This window comes from Perna viridis, chromosome 12 (assembly GCF_037379345.1).
Source record: "Perna viridis isolate PV_CMFRI_1.1 ecotype Kerala chromosome 12, ASM3737934v1, whole genome shotgun sequence".
NCBI classification, from domain to species: domain Eukaryota; kingdom Metazoa; phylum Mollusca; class Bivalvia; order Mytilida; family Mytilidae; genus Perna; species Perna viridis.
In genome coordinates, this window is record NC_142456.1 from 5804496 (window position 1) to 5825481 (window position 20986).

A 20986-nucleotide genomic window follows, 5' to 3' on the forward strand; every position below is an offset into this window, starting at 1 on the left:
ATTTTGATTTTAAAAACAAACACTGAAATGATTAAGAAGTAATCTGTGGTACACCCCAAAAAAAGCTACATATTTTCATTTTTCTATTAAGTTGCTTTATAGGTCAATATGATGAAATGTATAATTATTCATTCCAATCTGTGTGTTCTTGGGAGATAATCCACATTGAAAATCCAACAGTTTCTGTTGTATTTTTGTGTCATTTACAGAGTTATCTCCCTTAATTTGGAATTTTACAGTACATTCTATGTAATTTTTATCTCATAAGAACAAGTGTTATATGAAAAGCCACATAAATTTTTTTGTTTGATCTAACATTTTAAACAAAATATCAAAAATAAAAATATGTAGGTTTTCCAACCATGAATCACATTTTGCATGATTCTTAGCTGGAGTGCTACTTAAATAAAGACTATTTTAGTGTTTAAGTGTGCAATTGTATTCAAATAAAAAGTTTCTATCTCATTTTAGATCCATATGAGTACAGAAAAAAGAGAGCAACACAAACCGAAGCTGAACAGATACAGTATGACCACTGGCGAGTCATTCTGATTGAAACCCTTGGTAATGCCAGACAAGACTTCTCGTTTGATTATATTGTGTCTCATATCAATTCAACTAACTCACCATGGATAAAGAGAGCTGGTGTTCACGCTCTGAGGAAGTATGAACATGAAATGGTATGTTATTAGGATTTTAATGGTTTCCTTTTCTCAAACACTTTTTTTTCTGCTTTTTCAATCTGGATTATACTGTTACGTTTCTCATCTTATGTTAAATTCTGATTTTGGCAATTTCTGCTTTTCTGTTGGCTTTGTAAAATCATGTCTGTTTTCAGTTAAAGCTTATTTTGTTTGAAGTACCAATTTATAAGTGTTTTTTTTAATGCTTTGTTGTAGAATATTTATAGAAAGAAATGTAAATGGAAGCAAAAGAGTTTATTTATATTAAAGCTGAATTTTCATAAAAGATTATATTTGATAAAGATAATTTCAATGCTTGTACATAATCTATCTGATTAGATGAATCCTATTTTATTCTTGCTTTTTAATCTATTTGATTAGATGAATCCTATTTTATTCTTACTTTTAGGCAGCTGATATGATGTTCATGGCAGCTCATTATGATGAAGATGAAAATGTCAGATATGAAGCGTTACTACAGTATCAGGCACATCCTAATGCTAGGATTATAACTCCTCTTAACAGGTGTAGATTGAAACCTGTCTTAAGGAGGTAGACCTAGGGGAAGGGACATAACTCTTGAAATCAGTGATATGCTTTTATTATATTCAGCTTCACCAAAGTCTATCAAGCTTTCATTTGATACAGAATTAAATCAGTCCAAGTTACTTTGATGCTTATATGAGATTGATGTAAGATGCTGAATACAAACATTCCAATGATTTGTAAGAGTTGTGTCCCTTACTTTAGGTCTACCTCCTTAAATGAGCTCTGAAAACATGAAAACTCATCTAAACCCTTATTATCAGTTCAACTGTTTTTAGACTATTGGTAAACTGAACATCTGTCTTATCTGAACCAATTATTAAGTAAAGAAAAAGGATTCTATCAAGACAGGTTTCACTGTGTAACAATCAAAGAATTGCTGCAGATGACTATTCAGAAGGCTAGGTATATAATTTCTCTGAATGGGTACACTGAAAACATAGAAATTTTACGATGTCATACTAAATATAATTTCAATGCATAAATCAACACAAAAAGTAATACCAACAAAAATAATGGTATTTTTTAAAACACTAACTGTTTTTAATACATGTACTTAAAAAACTAAAACCCATGTTCAATTTCATTTTAAAGAATCCTAAAAAAAATTCACAACCATGAATATTAAGATGTTTACAGAACTAAACATCTCTCTTGCATATCAAATTATGCCTCATTATTGTAATACTTAACAAGTTTTGTGCAGATGTCTCTGTTCAGCATTAAGTTAGCGCAACATATCTTTTCCAGATTTTTTCAATTGGATATATAGGGGTCTGAAAATTAAATTCCCAATGATTTTAGAACTGTCAAATTTGCGAAGCAAATTTTTGTCATTCCCTCCGCGGGACTCGAACTCGTACCGCTGTGACATCTATGGCAACACCGCCTGCACTAAGTCCAGCGCCCTAGACCACTCGGCCAGCTAGGCTATATAAAATATAGCTTTCGCTGGCCGGGTGATTCCTCCTCGTAGGATTAATCTCGGGCTGTAACTTAGTACATGATGTATGGTAGTACGGGACAGTTCATCTAGGTGTTATTATGTAGGATAGAGGATCAAATTAATGATGCATGTCACAACAAATCAATATTATACAACGTCTCAGAATGTGACGACTCTATTCACTACACTGCTCCATCGGATCAAATTGATACAGGGAAAATAACATAAACTTATAGATGTTAGAACTGTCAAATTTGCATCATTAATTTGACTTAGTGCAGGCGGTGTTGCCATAGATGTCACATAGGTACGAGTTCGAGTCCCGCGGAGGGAACGACACAAATTTGCTTCATTTGACAGTTCTAACATTGTTGGGAATTTTTCAGACCCTTCTATAAGTTTATGTTATCTTCCCTGTATCAATTTGATCCGATGGAGCAGTGTAGTGAATAGAGTCGTCACATTCTGAGACGTTGTATATATATATACACATCATTTTTCCCAAATGTCTAGATGCTGAAGACATATTTATATTTTTCTTTAAATTTAATATCATGAACTTTGAACTCTCACAGTAAACAAGTTGAGAATGGAACAGCAATCATTGATCCATATGTGTCCGGTATAGAGGAGTACAAACCACATGCCAGAAGAAAACGTGATCTTTTCGATGGTATAAGTTTCCGACTTGAGGCCCCTAGTGTTGATTGGAGAATGTTGTTGGGATCTGAATCTGTGGGAGCTGCTTTTGGTCTGATTATGTACAACTTACTGGATTTGAATATTCGTAGGTTTAATTTTGATTATGTTTATTAGTAGGTATCAGTTCATATTTATTTGTTGCTTCTAAAATATTTAGCTTTACTTGACTATGTCCATATTATAAATATAAAAAATTGTCTTTTTTTTGTATTTATTCCAGAGGTTTGGATCATCACAAAAATTATGAACAGTATTGGAGTATTTACTTTTTCTCTAGTAACACTTTTTAAATAATGATAATGAAAAAAACAAAACTTGAAACTTTTTCAATTGGATCTGCAACGTGCAATTCTGGTTTAAATTTCACATAATGTCTTTTTTTTAAAGTGTTTTGTTGATTTGAGGTAATTGTAATTGTAATCATAAATTAACTGTAATCAATTACATTTTTCAAGTAATCATTTTAATCAATAATCATCCATACATTACATGAAATAATTGAGATAAAAATAATTTATCTCGTTATCTCAGTAATCATAAGATAATTTATCTCAATAATCATCCAAACATTACAAGTAATTTAGTTTAATCAATTAAATTTAAAAATACCCGGTAATCATGAATATACATGTAGCAATATGATGTCATCAATTGCAATCAATTCTACACTCATAAATTTATATGAAATTGGCTGCAGAAAACTTAAGTAATGTTATTGAACATCCTGATTTCCTTTAAATTTCTACACTATTTAGCACTGTGATGAAGTTAGTTCCCCGGTGCAACATTGAAAAAAGAAATCAATAATCCTGTTGTGGCAGTATGTACTTTAAATTATGTTTCTATTTTCAGAACCATTGAGTGGTCATGTTAGAATTGTTGTACACGATGAAGCTTATGCCAGAGTCTTACTTGGAGTGATAGATACTGTACTAGACTTTTTCGTTGCCAGAGTATGTTTCAAAGGAGGCAGTCAGTACAACCTCAATATACTTCAGGTAGGTCAGGAAAATGTATATTACAGGTGAGGGTCTAGAGGTTTTCAATAGGGGAAGGCTCAGAAAAAGGGGGGATTCCAGGATATTCCTCAACATACTTCTTGATAGGTGCCGATCTAGAGGTTTCTAAAAGGGGAAGATTCCAGAAAAAAAGGTGGGTCCAGGATAATCCTCAACATACTTCAGGTAGATCAGGATAATGTTGATATATCATAGATAGAGATCTAAAGATTTTCAAAAGGGGAAGGATCAAGAAAGAGACGGGTTCCAACATATTCCTGAACATACTTTAGGTAGTTCATGGGATCCAGAAAGAAACGGGTTCCAACATATTCCTGAACATACTTTAGGGAGTTCATGGGATCCAGAAAGAGAGGGGTTCTAACATATTCCTCAACATACTTTAAGTAGTTCATGGGATCCTGAAAGAGAGGTGTTCCATTATATTCCTCAACATACTTTAGGTAGTGCATGGGATCCAGAAAGAGAGGTGTTCCATTATATTCCTCAACATACTTTAGGTAGTGCATGGGATCCAGAAAGAGAGGGGCTCCATTATATTCCTCAACATACTATAGGTAGTTCACGGGATCCAGAAAGAGACGGGTTCCAACATATTCCTGAACATACTTTAGGTAGTTCATGGGATCCTGAAATAGAGGGGTTCTAACATATTCCTGAACATACTTTAGGGAGTTCATGGGATCCAGAAAGAGAGGGGTTCTAACATATTCCTCAACATACTTTAAGTAGTTCATGGGATCCTGAAAGAGAGGTGTTCCATTATATTCCTCAACATACTTTAGGTAGTGCATGGGATCCTGAAAGAGAGGTGTTCCATTATATTCCTCAACATACTTTAGGTAGTTCATGGGATCCAGAAAGAGAGGGGCTCTATTATATTCCTCAACATACTATAGGTAGTTCATGGGATCCAGAAAGAGAGGGGCTCCATTATATTCCTCAACATACTATAGGTAGTTCATGGGATCCAGAAAGAGAGGGGTTCTAACATATTCCTCAACATACTTTAAGTAGTTCATGGGATCCTGAAAGAGAGGTGTTCCATTATATTCCTCAACATACTATAGGTAGTTCATGGGATCCTGAAAGAGAGGGGTTCCAACATATTCTTCAACATACTATAGGTAGTTCATGGGATCCAGAAAGAGAGGGGCTCCATTATATTCCTCAACATACTATAGGTAGTTCATGGGATCCAGAAAGAGAGGGGCTCCATTATATTCCTCAACATACTATAGGTAGTTCATGGGATCCTGAAAGAGAGGGGTTCCAACATATTCTTCAACATACTATAGGTAGTTCATGGGATCCAGAAAGAGAGGGGCTCCATTATATTCCTCAACATACTATAGGTAGTTCATGGGATCCAGAAAGAGAGGGGCTCCATTATATTCCTCAACATACTATAGATAGTTCATGGGATCCAGAAAGAGAGGGGCTCCATTATATTCCTCAACATACTATAGGTAGTTCATGGGATCCTGAAAGAGAGGGGTTCCAACATATTCTTCAACATACTATAGGTAGTTCATGGGATCCAGAAAGAGAGGGGCTCCATTATATTCCTCAACATACTATAGGTAGTTCATGGGATCCAGAAAGAGAGGGGCTCCATTATATTCCTCAACATACTATAGGTAGTTCATGGGATCCTGAAAGAGAGGTGTTCCATTATATTCCTCAACATACTTTAGGTAGTGCATGGGATCCTGAAAGAGAGGTGTTCCATTATATTCCTCAACATACTTTAGGTAGTTCATGGGATCCAGAAAGAGAGGGGCTCTATTATATTCCTCAACATACTATAGGTAGTTCATGGGATCCAGAAAGAGAGGGGCTCCATTATATTCCTCAACATACTATAGGTAGTTCATGGGATCCAGAAAGAGAGGGGTTCTAACATATTCCTCAACATACTTTAAGTAGTTCATGGGATCCTGAAAGAGAGGTGTTCCATTATATTCCTCAACATACTATAGGTAGTTCATGGAATCCTGAAAGAGAGGGGTTCCAACATATTCTTCAACATACTATAGGTAGTTCATGGGATCCAGAAAGAGAGGGGCTCCATTATATTCCTCAACATACTATAGGTAGTTCATGGGATCCAGAAAGAGAGGGGCTCCATTATATTCCTCAACATACTATAGGTAGTTCATGGGATCCTGAAAGAGAGGGGTTCCAACATATTCTTCAACATACTATAGGTAGTTCATGGGATCCAGAAAGAGAGGGGCTCCATTATATTCCTCAACATACTATAGGTAGTTCATGGGATCCAGAAAGAGAGGGGCTCCATTATATTCCTCAACATACTATAGGTAGTTCATGGGATCCAGAAAGAGAGGGGCTCCATTATATTCCTCAACATACTATAGGTAGTTCATGGAATCCTGAAAGAGAGGGGTTCCAACATATTCTTCAACATACTATAGGTAGTTCATGGGATCCAGAAAGAGAGGGGCTCCATTATATTCCTCAACATACTATAGGTAGTTCATAGGATCCAGAAAGAGAGGGGCTCCATTATATTCCTCAACATACTATAGGTAGTTCATGGGATCCTGAAAGAGAGGGGTTCCAACATATTCTTCAACATACTATAGGTAGTTCATGGGATCCAGAAAGAGAGGGGCTCCATTATATTCCTCAACATACTATAGGTAGTTCATGGGATCCAGAAAGAGAGGGGCTCCATTATATTCCTCAACATACTATAGGTAGTTCATGGGATCCAGAAAGAGAGGGGTTCCAACATATTCCTCAACATACTTTAGGTAGTTCATGGGATCCTGAAAGAGAGGTGTTCCATTATATTCCTCAACATACTTTAGGTAGTGCATGGGATCCTGAAAGAGAGGTGTTCCATTATATTCCTCAACATACTTTAGGTAGTTCATGGGATCCAGAAAGAGAGGGGCTCTATTATATTCCTCAACATACTATAGGTAGTTCATGGGATCCAGAAAGAGAGGGGCTCCATTATATTCCTCAACATACTATAGGTAGTTCATGGGATCCAGAAAGAGAGGGGTTCTAACATATTCCTCAACATACTTTAAGTAGTTCATGGGATCCAGAAAGAGAGGGGCTCCATTATATTCCTCAACATACTATAGGTAGTTCATGGGATCCAGAAAGAGAGGGGCTCCATTATATTCCTCAACATACTATAGGTAGTTCATGGGATCCAGAAAGAGAGGGGCTCCATTATATTCCTCAACATACTATAGGTAGTTCATGGGATCCTGAAAGAGAGGGGTTCCAACATATTCTTCAACATACTATAGGTAGTTCATGGGATCCAGAAAGAGAGGGGCTCCATTATATTCCTCAACATACTATAGGTAGTTCATAGGATCCAGAAAGAGAGGGGCTCCATTATATTCCTCAACATACTATAGGTAGTTCATGGGATCCTGAAAGAGAGGGGTTCCAACATATTCTTCAACATACTATAGGTAGTTCATGGGATCCAGAAAGAGAGGGGCTCCATTATATTCCTCAACATACTATAGGTAGTTCATGGGATCCAGAAAGAGAGGGGCTCCATTATATTCCTCAACATACTATAGGTAGTTCATGGGATCCAGAAAGAGAGGGGCTCCATTATATTCCTCAACATACTATAGGTAGTTCATGGGATCCAGAAAGAGAGGGGTTCCAACATATTCCTCAACATACTTTAGGTAGTTCATGGGATCCTGAAAGAGAGGTGTTCCATTATATTCCTCAACATACTTTAGGTAGTGCATGGGATCCTGAAAGAGAGGTGTTCCATTATATTCCTCAACATACTTTAGGTAGTTCATGGGATCCAGAAAGAGAGGGGCTCTATTATATTCCTCAACATACTATAGGTAGTTCATGGGATCCAGAAAGAGAGGGGCTCCATTATATTCCTCAACATACTATAGGTAGTTCATGGGATCCAGAAAGAGAGGGGTTCTAACATATTCCTCAACATACTTTAAGTAGTTCATGGGATCCTGAAAGAGAGGTGTTCCATTATATTCCTCAACATACTATAGGTAGTTCATGGGATCCTGAAAGAGAGGGGTTCCAACATATTCTTCAACATACTATAGGTAGTTCATGGGATCCAGAAAGAGAGGGGCTCCATTATATTCCTCAACATACTATAGGTAGTTCATGGGATCCAGAAAGAGAGGGGCTCCATTATATTCCTCAACATACTATAGGTAGTTCATGGGATCCAGAAAGAGAGGGGCTCCATTATATTCCTCAACATACTATAGGTAGTTCATGGGATCCAGAAAGAGAGGGGTTCCAACATATTCCTCAACATACTATAGGTAGTTCATGGGATCCAGAAAGAGAGGGGTTCCAACATATTCCTCAACATACTTTAGGTAGTTCATGGGATCCAGAAAGAGAGGGGTTCCAACATATTCCTCAACATACTATAGGTAGTTCATGGGATCCTGAAAGAGAGGGGTTCCAACATATTCTTCAACATACTATAGGTAGTTCATGGGATCCAGAAAGAGAGGGGCTCCATTATATTCCTCAACATACTATAGGTAGTTCATGGGATCCAGAAAGAGAGGGGCTCCATTATATTCCTCAACATACTATAGGTAGTTCATGGGATCCAGAAAGAGAGGGGCTCCATTATATTCCTCAACATACTATAGGTAGTTCATGGGATCCTGAAAGAGAGGGGTTCCAACATATTCTTCAACATACTATAGGTAGTTCATGGGATCCAGAAAGAGAGGGCTCCATTATATTCCTCAACATACTATAGGTAGTTCATGGGATCCAGAAAGAGAGGGGCTCCATTATATTCCTCAACATACTATAGGTAGTTCATGGGATCCTGAAAGAGAGGGGTTCCAACATATTCTTCAACATACTATAGGTAGTTCATGGGATCCAGAAAGAGAGGGGCTCCATTATATTCCTCAACATACTATAGGTAGTTCATGGGATCCAGAAAGAGAGGGGCTCCATTATATTCCTCAACATACTTTAGGTAGTGCATGGGATCCTGAAAGAGAGGTGTTCCATTATATTCCTCAACATACTTTAGGTAGTTCATGGGATCCAGAAAGAGAGGGGCTCTATTATATTCCTCAACATACTATAGGTAGTTCATGGGATCCAGAAAGAGAGGGGCTCCATTATATTCCTCAACATACTATAGGTAGTTCATGGGATCCAGAAAGAGAGGGGTTCTAACATATTCCTCAACATACTTTAAGTAGTTCATGGGATCCTGAAAGAGAGGTGTTCCATTATATTCCTCAACATACTATAGGTAGTTCATGGGATCCTGAAAGAGAGGGGTTCCAACATATTCTTCAACATACTATAGGTAGTTCATGGGATCCAGAAAGAGAGGGGCTCCATTATATTCCTCAACATACTATAGGTAGTTCATGGGATCCAGAAAGAGAGGGGCTCCATTATATTCCTCAACATACTATAGGTAGTTCATGGGATCCAGAAAGAGAGGGGCTCCATTATATTCCTCAACATACTATAGGTAGTTCATGGGATCCAGAAAGAGAGGGGTTCCAACATATTCCTCAACATACTATAGGTAGTTCATGGGATCCTGAAAGAGAGGGGCTCCATTATATTCCTCAACATACTATAGGTAGTTCATGGGATCCTGAAAGAGAGGGGTTCCAACATATTCTTCAACATACTATAGGTAGTTCATGGGATCCAGAAAGAGAGGGCTCCATTATATTCCTCAACATACTATAGGTAGTTCATGGGATCCAGAAAGAGAGGGGCTCCATTATATTCCTCAACATACTATAGGTAGTTCATGGGATCCTGAAAGAGAGGGGTTCCAACATATTCCTCAACATACTATAGGTAGTTCATGGGATCCAGAAAGAGAGGGGCTCCATTATATTCCTCAACATACTATAGGTAGTTCATGGGATCCAGAAAGAGAGGGGCTCCATTATATTCCTCAACATACTATAGGTAGTTCATGGGATCCAGAAAGAGAGGGGTTCCAACATATTCTTCAACATACTATAGGTAGTTCATGGGATCCAGAAAGAGAGGGGCTCCATTATAATCCTCAACATACTATAGGTAGTTCATGGGATCCAGAAAGAGAGGGGTTCCAACATATTCCTCAACATACTTTAGGTAGTTCATGGTAATGTTTTCATACCATACATAAAGTGCCTGTAAGACAGGATTTTGTACTAGTGTGTTACACTCAGAAAATAAATCACTCTCAACTGCATCTCAGGAAATATATTAAGTGTGGTATTTCAGTGTACTCACTCACTGTGTGTTTTAGTGTACTAACACTGCTGTGAATGCTGATTGGACAAATTACTTCTGGTCTATATGATGATTTATCCCTTCAGCACCTGCGTATGGAGTGTTCATACATTATGCCAAAGCTTGCCGAAACTACGCAGACTTTTTGTATTGGGCTAGAACTCTAACAAATAGGCTTCTTGAACAGGGTTATGTTCATACAAGATTGAAGTCATCACTACTGAAGTTTTATGGTCGTCATCATGAACTCGTGGATCGTTATGATGTATCCATCTGCACCATGGAAACTGATTTATTCAATGGGTCAGTTCTCCTTTCCTCGTTTGTCAACCCCGGACTTGACTTTTTATGAGCAACTCAGCAGGTGTTTCTAGAAAAGCAGAGGAAGCTTACCCTACTGGTGCACCTGATCCAGGTTCCAAGTTTTTAGTGGAGTCCGAGTTGCTCATTTGCTTTTGTTACTATGTATGTATGATTTTAGTTACTTTATGTTCTTTGTTGTGTATGTCTGTTTTCCATGTCTGGTCTTTGTCCGTGGATTACATTCTTTTGATTACCGCTATAACCTTGGTTCCCTTGATTACTATTTGATTACCACTATAACCTTGGTTCCCTTGATTACTCTTTGATTATCACTATTACCTTGGTTCCCTTGATTACTCTTATAAAAAAATAGATTCTCCTAGAGTAATGAGGTGTTTAACTTAACACTCTACTCGAAGAAGGTAAAATTCAGATTGTTAAAATGAGAGCTTTTCTTTATTTTTTGATTGAAAATGCCTCTTCTGTTTCACACCTTATTTCAGATAACCCCTTCTTTTGTTTTATAATTACAGGAAAATGATATGAAGAAGATTGCGAAGATGGCACTGGAGTTTGACAAGAGCATCAAGAGAATTGTTGGTGGAATAGAAACTGGAGTTCAGATGTTTAAAGATATTGTTGGTGGTAAAATAAATTTCAAAGAGATCATAAGTGAGTTTGTAGATGCTCTTCAGGAACTGCCTGGCAAGGTAATTAGGTAGTTTTAAGATTGTTAAGTAGCACTCCAGCTAAGAATCATGCAAAATGTGATTCATGGGTAAAAAGCTTACATATTTTTATTTTTGATATTTTGTTTGAATTGCCATAGTAAACAGAAATTAACATTCAGTTTTTCATATAACCCGTGTTCTTAGGAGATAAAAATTATATATAATACGCTGTAGATTTCAAAATTAAGGGAGATAACTCTGTTAATGAATACAATAGAATCTATTGGATTTTCAATGGTGATTTTCTCCTAAGACCAGCCAGATTTGAATGAATAATTACACATTTCATAGTACAGACCCATAAAACAACTTAATTACAAAAATAAAAATATGTAGCCTTTTTTGGGGTGTATCATATTTTTCAGATTTTGCATGATTCTTACAAAGACAGTTACTTAATTATTAAATTGACCATTGTATTTTTGTGATTTCCAACTACTTTCCCTCTTTGCAAAATAAATGTTTATATGTGTATTTATATTTTTGAAGAAATTAATACTGTTCAAAGCAGACATGATTTTCTCCTGCTTTAAAAGGAATTCCACTTTTTATTCGGATTTTATTGTTCTTTTTTTTTTTTTTTTTATTACCGTATGTTAACTTATGATTTTGCCAATTTCTGCTTTTTTCCATTTGTTTACTTTAAACATCATGTCTGTAAATGGACCTCAAAGAGCAAGTATGACAAAACAACTGCTATACTAGGAATAAGAACTTTTTTGATAACATTATAATTAATTTTTTAACAAAAAAAATTACAATTGAAATCTTCTTTGAAGTTATTTAAGTAGCAGTCTTTCTAAAAATCAGACAGGAGGTGATTCATGCATATTAAAAACCCACCGAATTCAGTTTTATTTCTTGTTTAATCGCCTGAATATAGCTGAAATATTGCTGCTCAGGCGTTAAACCCCAACAAACAAACAAAATTTCTTGTTCAAAAACAGTTGTTGATCAAATAACCAGTCTTAATTTTCCATTTTGTTGTTCTGCTATTGAGATAAAAATTCTAAATATTGTACATGAAATTTGCACTTTGGAAGAGTTATTGTTCTTGATTTGGCTTTATTTTGTTGATTTTAGTGGTAGACAAATTTAAGCTTTTCTTAAAAGTACAGATCTGAATGCAGAAATGATTGTTGTTATATGAAAGTATAGCATATGTAGACTGAAAAAGCGACTTTAGTTGGTGTTTTTTTTTCTTCACTATGAATCACTTTACCATTGCCACTGCCTGAATTTTAGGTGAACTGGTACTTAAATCTTAAAATAGTTATAAATAGATAATCAAAGAATGTAAATTGATATCTTGATAGGAATAGGATTTGTAAGTCTCGTTCTAGTTTCAGTTTCCCTTCCAGAAATTCCGGTGTAGAACGTATTGAAATCCGAAGACCCATCTGTATTTTATTGTGTACTTCTGGGTGATCCATAGGCTGCTTCACAATGTAAAATCTTCTATTTTATGCTATTCCTAACATTTTTATCCTTTGGAACTAGATATTTGTCATTTTTAATCAGTATTTTTACCCCAAAAAGATACTTCGTTTTAATATGGAACTCAATGCTATGTTTATGACGAATCTCCATACATTTGAATTGTAGACTAGGACCCATTCTTACAAAACCATGGAGTCACGTGACGAGACTTACATACCCTGTTAATATGAAAATTATTGTTTCATAATAGGTGTGGAGTCTGAGAGATAAAGCTGCTAATGTAATGAAAACTCTTGGAAAGATAGATGAAGAGGAGTTACCTCCCTTTATAAGACCTACCAGAAATCTGATTGTCAAAGTCACAACTCTGTTTAATGACATCAAAACAGACATCATGAACTTCTACAATGTAAGTCTAACATTATGAACTTCTGTAATGGAGGTTAAATATGAACTTTTACAATGGATTTCAAATATGAACTTTGAAATTCTGTTATGTAATTGAGTAATTTAAGTGATCTTGACCTTTTATAATGTAATTAAGAGATCTGTCAGAATTTGTGATCTATTTTTTTAAGATCAATTCAAAAATAATAAATTCTTCATTTTTGTCACCTTTCTTTTCAATGGCATGGAAACAATTTAAATTTTTTCAAAACTTGATCTCCATTTAATGTGAAACACCACAAGTTCTTATGCATTACCCCATTCTTTAAATTATTTTTTTTCTCAAAAATTATAATTTATTCTATTCAAATCATCAATGAGTTTTACTCAGTTTCGATGAAAATCCTGACTTTCTATGCATGTGATTTAATGCAAAACTGAATTTATGTATAATATTGACCTTCTAGACCCTGGTGGAGACCATTACCATCATCATTCCACAAAATGCCAAGTTGATCTATGAGAGTATCCTTGACATTATTGATGGGTTCAAGGTCATTATGAAGGATCCTAAATCTGCCCTCACGAATATCGGGAAGGGTGTTGTCCAGTGAGTATTTTTTAAAGCTATTCCTTATTTAGTATTCAAAGGAAAATATGTCATAAATATTCAAAACAGTAATAAAGGCACTGGCACTTGAACAAATGTTTAAGGCTCTAAAAATAGATTTTGTAAAAAAGCAATAATCAATTAATAGACCTTTATGCGCATATATTTTTGACTGTCAGCCGAATTTAGAAATTTCAGGCAATAAGTTTAGCACTAATAACTTATTTGTTTATAACATGCATTAAGAATTAAATATGGCACAGGATAACATAATAGTATTTAAAATAAAAAAAAGTAATAAATTCTTTACCCAAATCAGATTTTTGTGACAAAAGTACATGAAATAGCATATACTGTGAAAGCACTATTGTTCATGGGGTACTAATTTTCATGGTTTTTGTGGGTAGACCAAACCATGAATTTTGGTTCCCAACAAAAAATAGATTCACATTGATGTGTATACTGTAAACTTTAAAACCATGAATTCAAGAACCCATGAGCTTGTGTTTCTTCCTGATCCATGAAAATTAGTATCCACTAATTAAAGTACCTTTGCAGTATATTTCTTAGATTGTTTGAAGAGCAATTAACATGAATTGTAATTGAATTCTTCTTTTCAGAATTTTTATGTCAATTAAGGCTTTGCTTGAAGCTAAAAATAAAACACAGGAGGCCTGTTTCTTCCTCAAAGGTATGTTTATTTAATTAACATCATTATGTTAAAATAAAGAGATTTTTTAAGTACTTGTGTTGTTAATGTATCATACTTCTGTTGTGAGGTTGTTATGTGTTGCATTTAAACAAAATTAAGGTAATGAGGTGTGAATTAAGGAAGAAGATCTAGGGAAAGGGACACAACTCGTAAAAATCATTGGAATGTTTGTATGCAGCATTTTACATCCATCTTATGTAAGCATCTAATTAACTTTGATTGATTTTATTCTGCTTCAAACAAAATCTGGAGAGGCTTTGCTGAAATTGAATATGATACAAATATATCACTGATTTCAAGATTTATATCCCTTATCCTAGGGGTACAGCCTTAAGTTTCAGCCAATATGAAATTCAGACACCACCTATGGTTAAGGTGATTCATTAGAAAAATCTATCGAACAAATAAGACGATGCTTTTTTTCAGTTTACATATGCTATATTTTTACCCTACAATAGTCTTTTTTGTATTCATATTTGTATTTTTGAGATAACCATATATTCATCTACTAAAATCAACCAAATCAAGAACAATAACTCTTGCAAATTTCATACACAATATAAGTGTAACTATTGAATCATGTGAATGACAAGCTAAGACTTGTTATGTGGTCTGTTTCTGAATTAGATTTGGAGAAGGTAAATCTTTTTTAGTCTTGTTTCATTGAATCTGTAAATGGTGAATAGAAGATTAAATTAAGTAGAAGTTTAAATTGTGGGATTTTTACACTCTCTAAAACCCTCTATAAATATAGCAGAAGTAAGACACATCTTGAAATTAAGTAGTGTTTATTATAACTGTAAATGTTTTTTTTTCTTTGTGTTCTACTTTAAACTTTTTTCAGGTGAAAATAGTACATGCAAAATGATTTTTAATACTGTTTGACAAACTTAGTAACAGTAAAACCACGAAAATTAATATTCATAAATATGTTTATTGGACAGAATTCACAAAAACTGTAAATCAAAGATTCTGTTAAAATTGATATGTTTACAGTATTAAATGTTATTTCCTTTGTCAGATGAGAAACCTTACTGGTGGGATATCAGTGCACAGTTTGAGGAAGTTGTAGGTCTGGCTGCCAATGCCACCTCTGCTCTAGCCAAAGGTGGCCCCACTTGGATTGCCACTACTCTCTCCTCTGGTGAAGATCCTATTGCCAAGTTCACAAAGGGCAAAGTCTCCCAGGTTTGTAGGCTATTAAGTTCACATAGGGCAAAGTCTCTCAGGTTTGTAGGAGATAAGCTCACATAGTGCAAAGTCTCCCAGGTTTGTAGGCTATTAGTTCACATACACATGTATAACAAATGAATAGAAGTAGTGTTATATTCACAAAGAACAAAGCTAGGAGCGTTTGTTGAAACGCATAATACAAGCGTTCGTTTAAACGCATGATGGGAGTGTTCATCTATTGTGCGTTTAAACGCACACTGGGAGCGTTTGTCTATTATGCATTTCAAAAGCATGCTGGGAGTGTTCATTTAAACGCACAATAGAAGCGTTCATTTATCATTCGTTTGGTGAGCGTTTAGGGTGCGTTTAGGTATTGTGTGTGCGGGAAACCTAAACGTCTCAAGGAGTGTAGGACAAAATCTCCCAAGTCTAGGCTATTGTTAAGTTCACATAGGACAAAGTCTTCCAAGTCGGTAGGCTGTCGTTAAGTTCACATAGGACAAAGTCTTCCAAGTCGGTAGGCTGTCGTTAAGTTCACATAGGACAAAGTCTTCAAAGTCGGTAGGCTGTCGTTAAGTTCACATAAAACAAAGTCTTCCAAGTCGGTAGGCTGTCGTTAAGTTCACATAGGACAAAGTCTTCCAAGTCTTAATTCTATTGCTGAACAAAGATACATGTATAAAGCAGACTTCAAACTTTTTTGTTTCTCAGATCTGTTATTCTTTTTGAAGGAATACTGAGTTTTCACATCACGTATTGTCATAAAAGAGAAGGATCCCTCTTATTGTTTTAGTCTGGCTATAAAAAAAAAAACTGTAAAAGTATATATTGAATCAGCTGATATCATCAAGTATAAAACATACTGCATAATGGTTAAAATATTTTTCAGCAAAAATTGAAGGAAGAGATTATAGACAATATAACGAACATTGTTGATGAACTACTAGAGCCTTTTGATGGTCTAAAGGGGATAGCAGACAGATTTATGAAACAATACTCGTCGTTTTTCAATCTTGTGAAAAATGTGAAAGAGGCGTATGCTATCTTAAAGGAAGGGTATGTATTTCTGGGTTGTGCGTACGAATCCATCTGAGAATCAGGAAGGGTTTGTATTTCTAGGTTGTGAGTACAAATCCATGTAAGAATCAAGCAAGGGGTAATTGGCCTTTTAAAATTTGCAGCACTTATTGGGAAAATATTTCCTACATATCTAAAAGCACACTTCAAAATTGAAAAATTGACAGAGTCAGGAATAGAACTATTATCTCAGAAGATCTGGGTATGGCATTCTTAAAGGTAAATAATTTTTTTTTATAGGTACGAATTGGGTCAGTCAATAATCAACAAGATCTTTGGACCAAAAGCTCACAAGGACTTTCCTCGACTGTACAGATTGGCTGGTGCTGGATGTGATGGGAAAGGTTTTTACCCATCAACTCTTGAAAATGGTAATCCAGAGTATCCAATAGAAGGAGTAGATGTGGAGGTTGATAAAGGACGTAATGTAAGTTTATTAAATGCTCATGCCCAACAACATATCATATTGCACTACCAATAGAAGAAGATTTACTTTTGCAAAAATCACCCATAAGTTAAATTTTAATATATTTTGTATTTTTCATATATGTGATATCTGAAGTGCATTGATTTTTTCCAGGTTGTGGCCCCTTTCCCAGGAAAATTATACAGAGGTAACAACTCAAATGAAGCCATCATTGAATGTGACACTGCTGCTTTGAAGGACATCAAAATCACTATTACTAATGTCAAATTGAATGCTACAATCCTGAAGCCTAGCGACCCTCTCTACATCACCAACAGGGTATGTACGATGTAGATATGGTAACATCCCAGTTTTTTACTTTTGTGGGAACACAGTAAATAGTGCCCCTCATGAGAATCATTTGGAGTGCATTATGTGATTATCATATGAATAGAGCATGATAAATATTTGTTCCAGTTAACACATGATTATCATATGATAATTATGTTTTTCACTAATATGTAATAATCATAGCTAATATTTACATATGAGAATCATATGATTGTCCTGTGGCACATCTGGCTGTTTAAAACCATGAGAATGAATGAAGGGTTATATGAAAGTCAACTTTGAACCACCCTGCTGTCCATTCAACCATACTAATTGCCAATTTTTGTTTTTATTTATAGGTTGCTGCTGGTACACCTATTGGTACTGCCATTGAGTCAGAATGCTATCCTTTCAACCATATCCACTTTGCCATGCAGAAGGGCGAGGGTATTGTTGATCCTTCTAGATTCTTATCTCCAAGGTTCTTCGAAATTCCAAAATGGGAGCAGACTTGTGATGATTACAAACTTGTCTACAAGGTAAATTAATTTATTCTGAACTTCCATGGTAACAATAATCAAAGTTTTAAGTAGATGACATCACAAACAGTTAAGAATTTTCTCAGACTTAAATAATTTTCAATTTTTGTCCCACTGAGGCCAAGTGTCCAAAGTAAAGAAAAAATTAAGCAAAAACAAGCAACAAAGAGTGTAAAGAAACATATCATGTGATAAAAGGAATACAGTCAGAAAAACTTCAGTTGCCAAAGAATAAATACATGTATAAAGAGTTTCCAATAACAAATCGATTGGCCATGTGGCTTTACTGAGTATGCCCAAATCATGCAGTTGAATATTTTAGCAATATGACTTCACTATGACATTTGTAGACATATACCAGTTTAATCTCTTAGACTGCTTCAGAAAATGTTAACGAAAGAAACAGAATCTTCCTCTTTTTCATGTTGATTATCTTTTTTGACAGTTTGAGACTATAGCAGCTGGAGTAATCGTAGGACTTGGTGGACAACAGCCCAACAATACCAGCCCTAAGTTGAGCAATGATATACAGCCACTGGACCCTCCATCAACAGCCCAGGATCCTGGTACAGAGACTGAAGCTGTCAAAAGTAAGTTAATAAAGTTCAATGGTTGTCGTTGTTGAGATTGTTGTGGGAAACAATAATATTACAGGGATGATTTTTTTCTGCTTTTTAACGGAATTCCGCTATTTCAAATTTTATTACATTGATTTAGATGGATTGGTAGTGGTGATTTACTACTTATATTTGCTGAGTTCATTAGTATATTTCTTGTGTAATAAAAGGAATAATCAATTGACAGTAGTGAATAACAAAAATATGTCAAAAAAAGTTTGTAGATTTAACTTTTACCTGTGTACCTGTGGTACATTTGCTTTAAATCTTGGCATTTCTCTATATTTGTGATTGTATATATATAAAGCTTTTGTCAACAAATGTTGAATTTTCTTTTTCATTTGTAGGTAATCCTGATGGGATGTTTGCTAAGGCCAAGGCCAACCCATCCAAACTACCTAATGACAACAAACCAAATGGGGTCAAAGGTCAGTATTAGTGGTTGCTATGCTCTTTTACAATTGGGATTTGTATACCAAGAAAATTTGATTTTTAAAACTTGTTTCTAAACTTAAATTGCAAGTACATCTCCTATAAATCAAAACTTTAATCTTACAAAGGGAGATAATTCTACATACCAGCTCTTACAAAGGGAGATAATTCTACATACCAGCTCTTACAAAGGGAGATAATTCTACATACAGGCTTTATTTGTAAACACAGGACTTCTTTTATTGTTGATGGACATATATATATATAAATCAAATAATGATATGTTTTGTCTTAAGGTTGGTTGGTATTTTATTGTTTATGCATTTTATATACTACAATAATATTTCTGCTTATGAAAAGGTAAACAATTATTTTTTTGCTGAATATATTTTTTGCAATCAACATTTGCCATGAATACATGATTGGCTGATTTCTGTTGTCAATTAAGAAACTGCAAAATATGAAATTTACATATCACAAAAATTAACAAGATTTCATTACCAGTTTTCTGAACAATTAGAATGTAGTATACTGTTTCTAGAAATTGAGCCAGTCAATGACGAAGCAGGTAAAAGCCTTGTAATATGGTTTGCCTATTTATATTAACTTTAATAAATGCTGTGTATTTAAGTACTAAGTACCTGCTTTTAACATGAACTTTGATTAGTTTCAGACAACATTATTATGTTTACCTGTTAGTTCTAATATTGTGTGTATGATTAAGAACAGGATTTGACATTTAACAGATTCTATGATCAGTTTGTATGATTGTTAGCTAACAATTGTGTATACTTGTGAACAGGCTTACCAAGCTTGTTATACTTTTGACATCACATATATGAAGGGTAATAGCAAAATTACCGAACCGATAGGCAGTCATCAAAAGGAATTGTCTAACATATAACAAATGGCAATATCAGGGCAAAAACCGGAAAACTACAACAATGGGCCTGACTTAAAGTATTTCAAAATGAAAGAAGGGTTAAACTAAGTTTTTTGGTTTTATAAATGTGATATTTGCGATGGAATAAATATATATTATAACAATTCAGTCATTTGTGATATAGGATTGATGATAGTAAGAAGATTTTTATATTGACAAATCACAGGCCTATGGAGGGCAAGGCTGGTCATTTATTTTTCGACAGATTGTAACCAAATCTGTTCCTTACAAAACCATAAGGAAACATTAGATTCTATCATTTATAACTGGGTTTGGAGTCATGCAAATTGGCATATGGAATGGTGAATGTGGGGCAGGTTCAGGGAAGACATTTTTCTAAGCAAATATAAATCACAATCCGCTAGATATTTGGTATGCAACTTCAGTATGGGGTCACATATAGAGGGTAGCCATTTCAGGTCTGTTGTAATTTTACTTCCTGTTTACTGACTAGGTGTATTTTTCAACTTTTAGGCAACCTGACCATTTCTGTTTTTGACCTATTTATAAGCTTATAAATATTAAGTCATGGTCACAGGTATAATTTTCTTAAGCAGTAGTTTCTCTGAATTTTAAAGTTGTTTAAAACAAAACCTTCCATTTTTAGGTATGTTTTCAACATTGATGGCTAAAGCTGACAGTTTCATGAAGAAATTTTCTCTCCGTCGACTGAAAATGGGAACCATTATTGAATTTCTTACCAAGCTAGACATGACAGACAGTAGAGCTAAATTTGTAAAGGCACTCAAAACTCTGCAGGTAATATATAGAACTAAGAATCTTTGTGAAAAATTAGTTGATAGTATGTTACAATGTAGAAAGTATGGCTAATTCTGAAACTTGGAAATAAAGAAAAAATCTTTGAATTGAAAGTAGCCTTTATAGTCAGGGGTTTCATAAATATTTTGCAATTCAGGTATGTTTTACTTTGTAGTATATATTTTCCATGATTTCCTACTATAAAAATATCTGAAAATTTAAAAATGGTATGGTACCTTTCAATAATTTAGATGAATTAAAAGTGTGAAACTTTCGTATAATAGATAGGTTTGAAATCAAGGAAAGTGAGCAAATTGTTTTAGCTGGATGATTATAATATAGCTCAAGT

The 20986-nt window shown here is 34.8% G+C and overlaps 1 protein-coding gene across 1 annotated transcript in view; it reads left to right on the forward strand.

The window, feature by feature from the left end:
• The window catches only part of LOC148600973 (uncharacterized), a 169015-nt gene that overhangs the window by 14559 nt on the left and 133470 nt on the right, over positions 1–20986 (forward strand). Inside the window, exons 14-29 of the mRNA XM_088555206.1 lie at positions 472–680; positions 1093–1208; positions 2751–2962; positions 3730–3875; positions 11015–11191; positions 12903–13061; positions 13507–13649; positions 14270–14340; positions 15383–15549; positions 16424–16590; positions 16852–17038; positions 17192–17356; positions 17707–17886; positions 18332–18476; positions 18851–18931; positions 20486–20637. Coding sequence (XP_088411332.1) covers positions 472–680; positions 1093–1208; positions 2751–2962; positions 3730–3875; positions 11015–11191; positions 12903–13061; positions 13507–13649; positions 14270–14340; positions 15383–15549; positions 16424–16590; positions 16852–17038; positions 17192–17356; positions 17707–17886; positions 18332–18476; positions 18851–18931; positions 20486–20637 — 2477 coding nt within the window. The remainder of the gene's footprint in view (positions 1–471; positions 681–1092; positions 1209–2750; positions 2963–3729; positions 3876–11014; positions 11192–12902; positions 13062–13506; positions 13650–14269; positions 14341–15382; positions 15550–16423; positions 16591–16851; positions 17039–17191; positions 17357–17706; positions 17887–18331; positions 18477–18850; positions 18932–20485; positions 20638–20986) is intronic.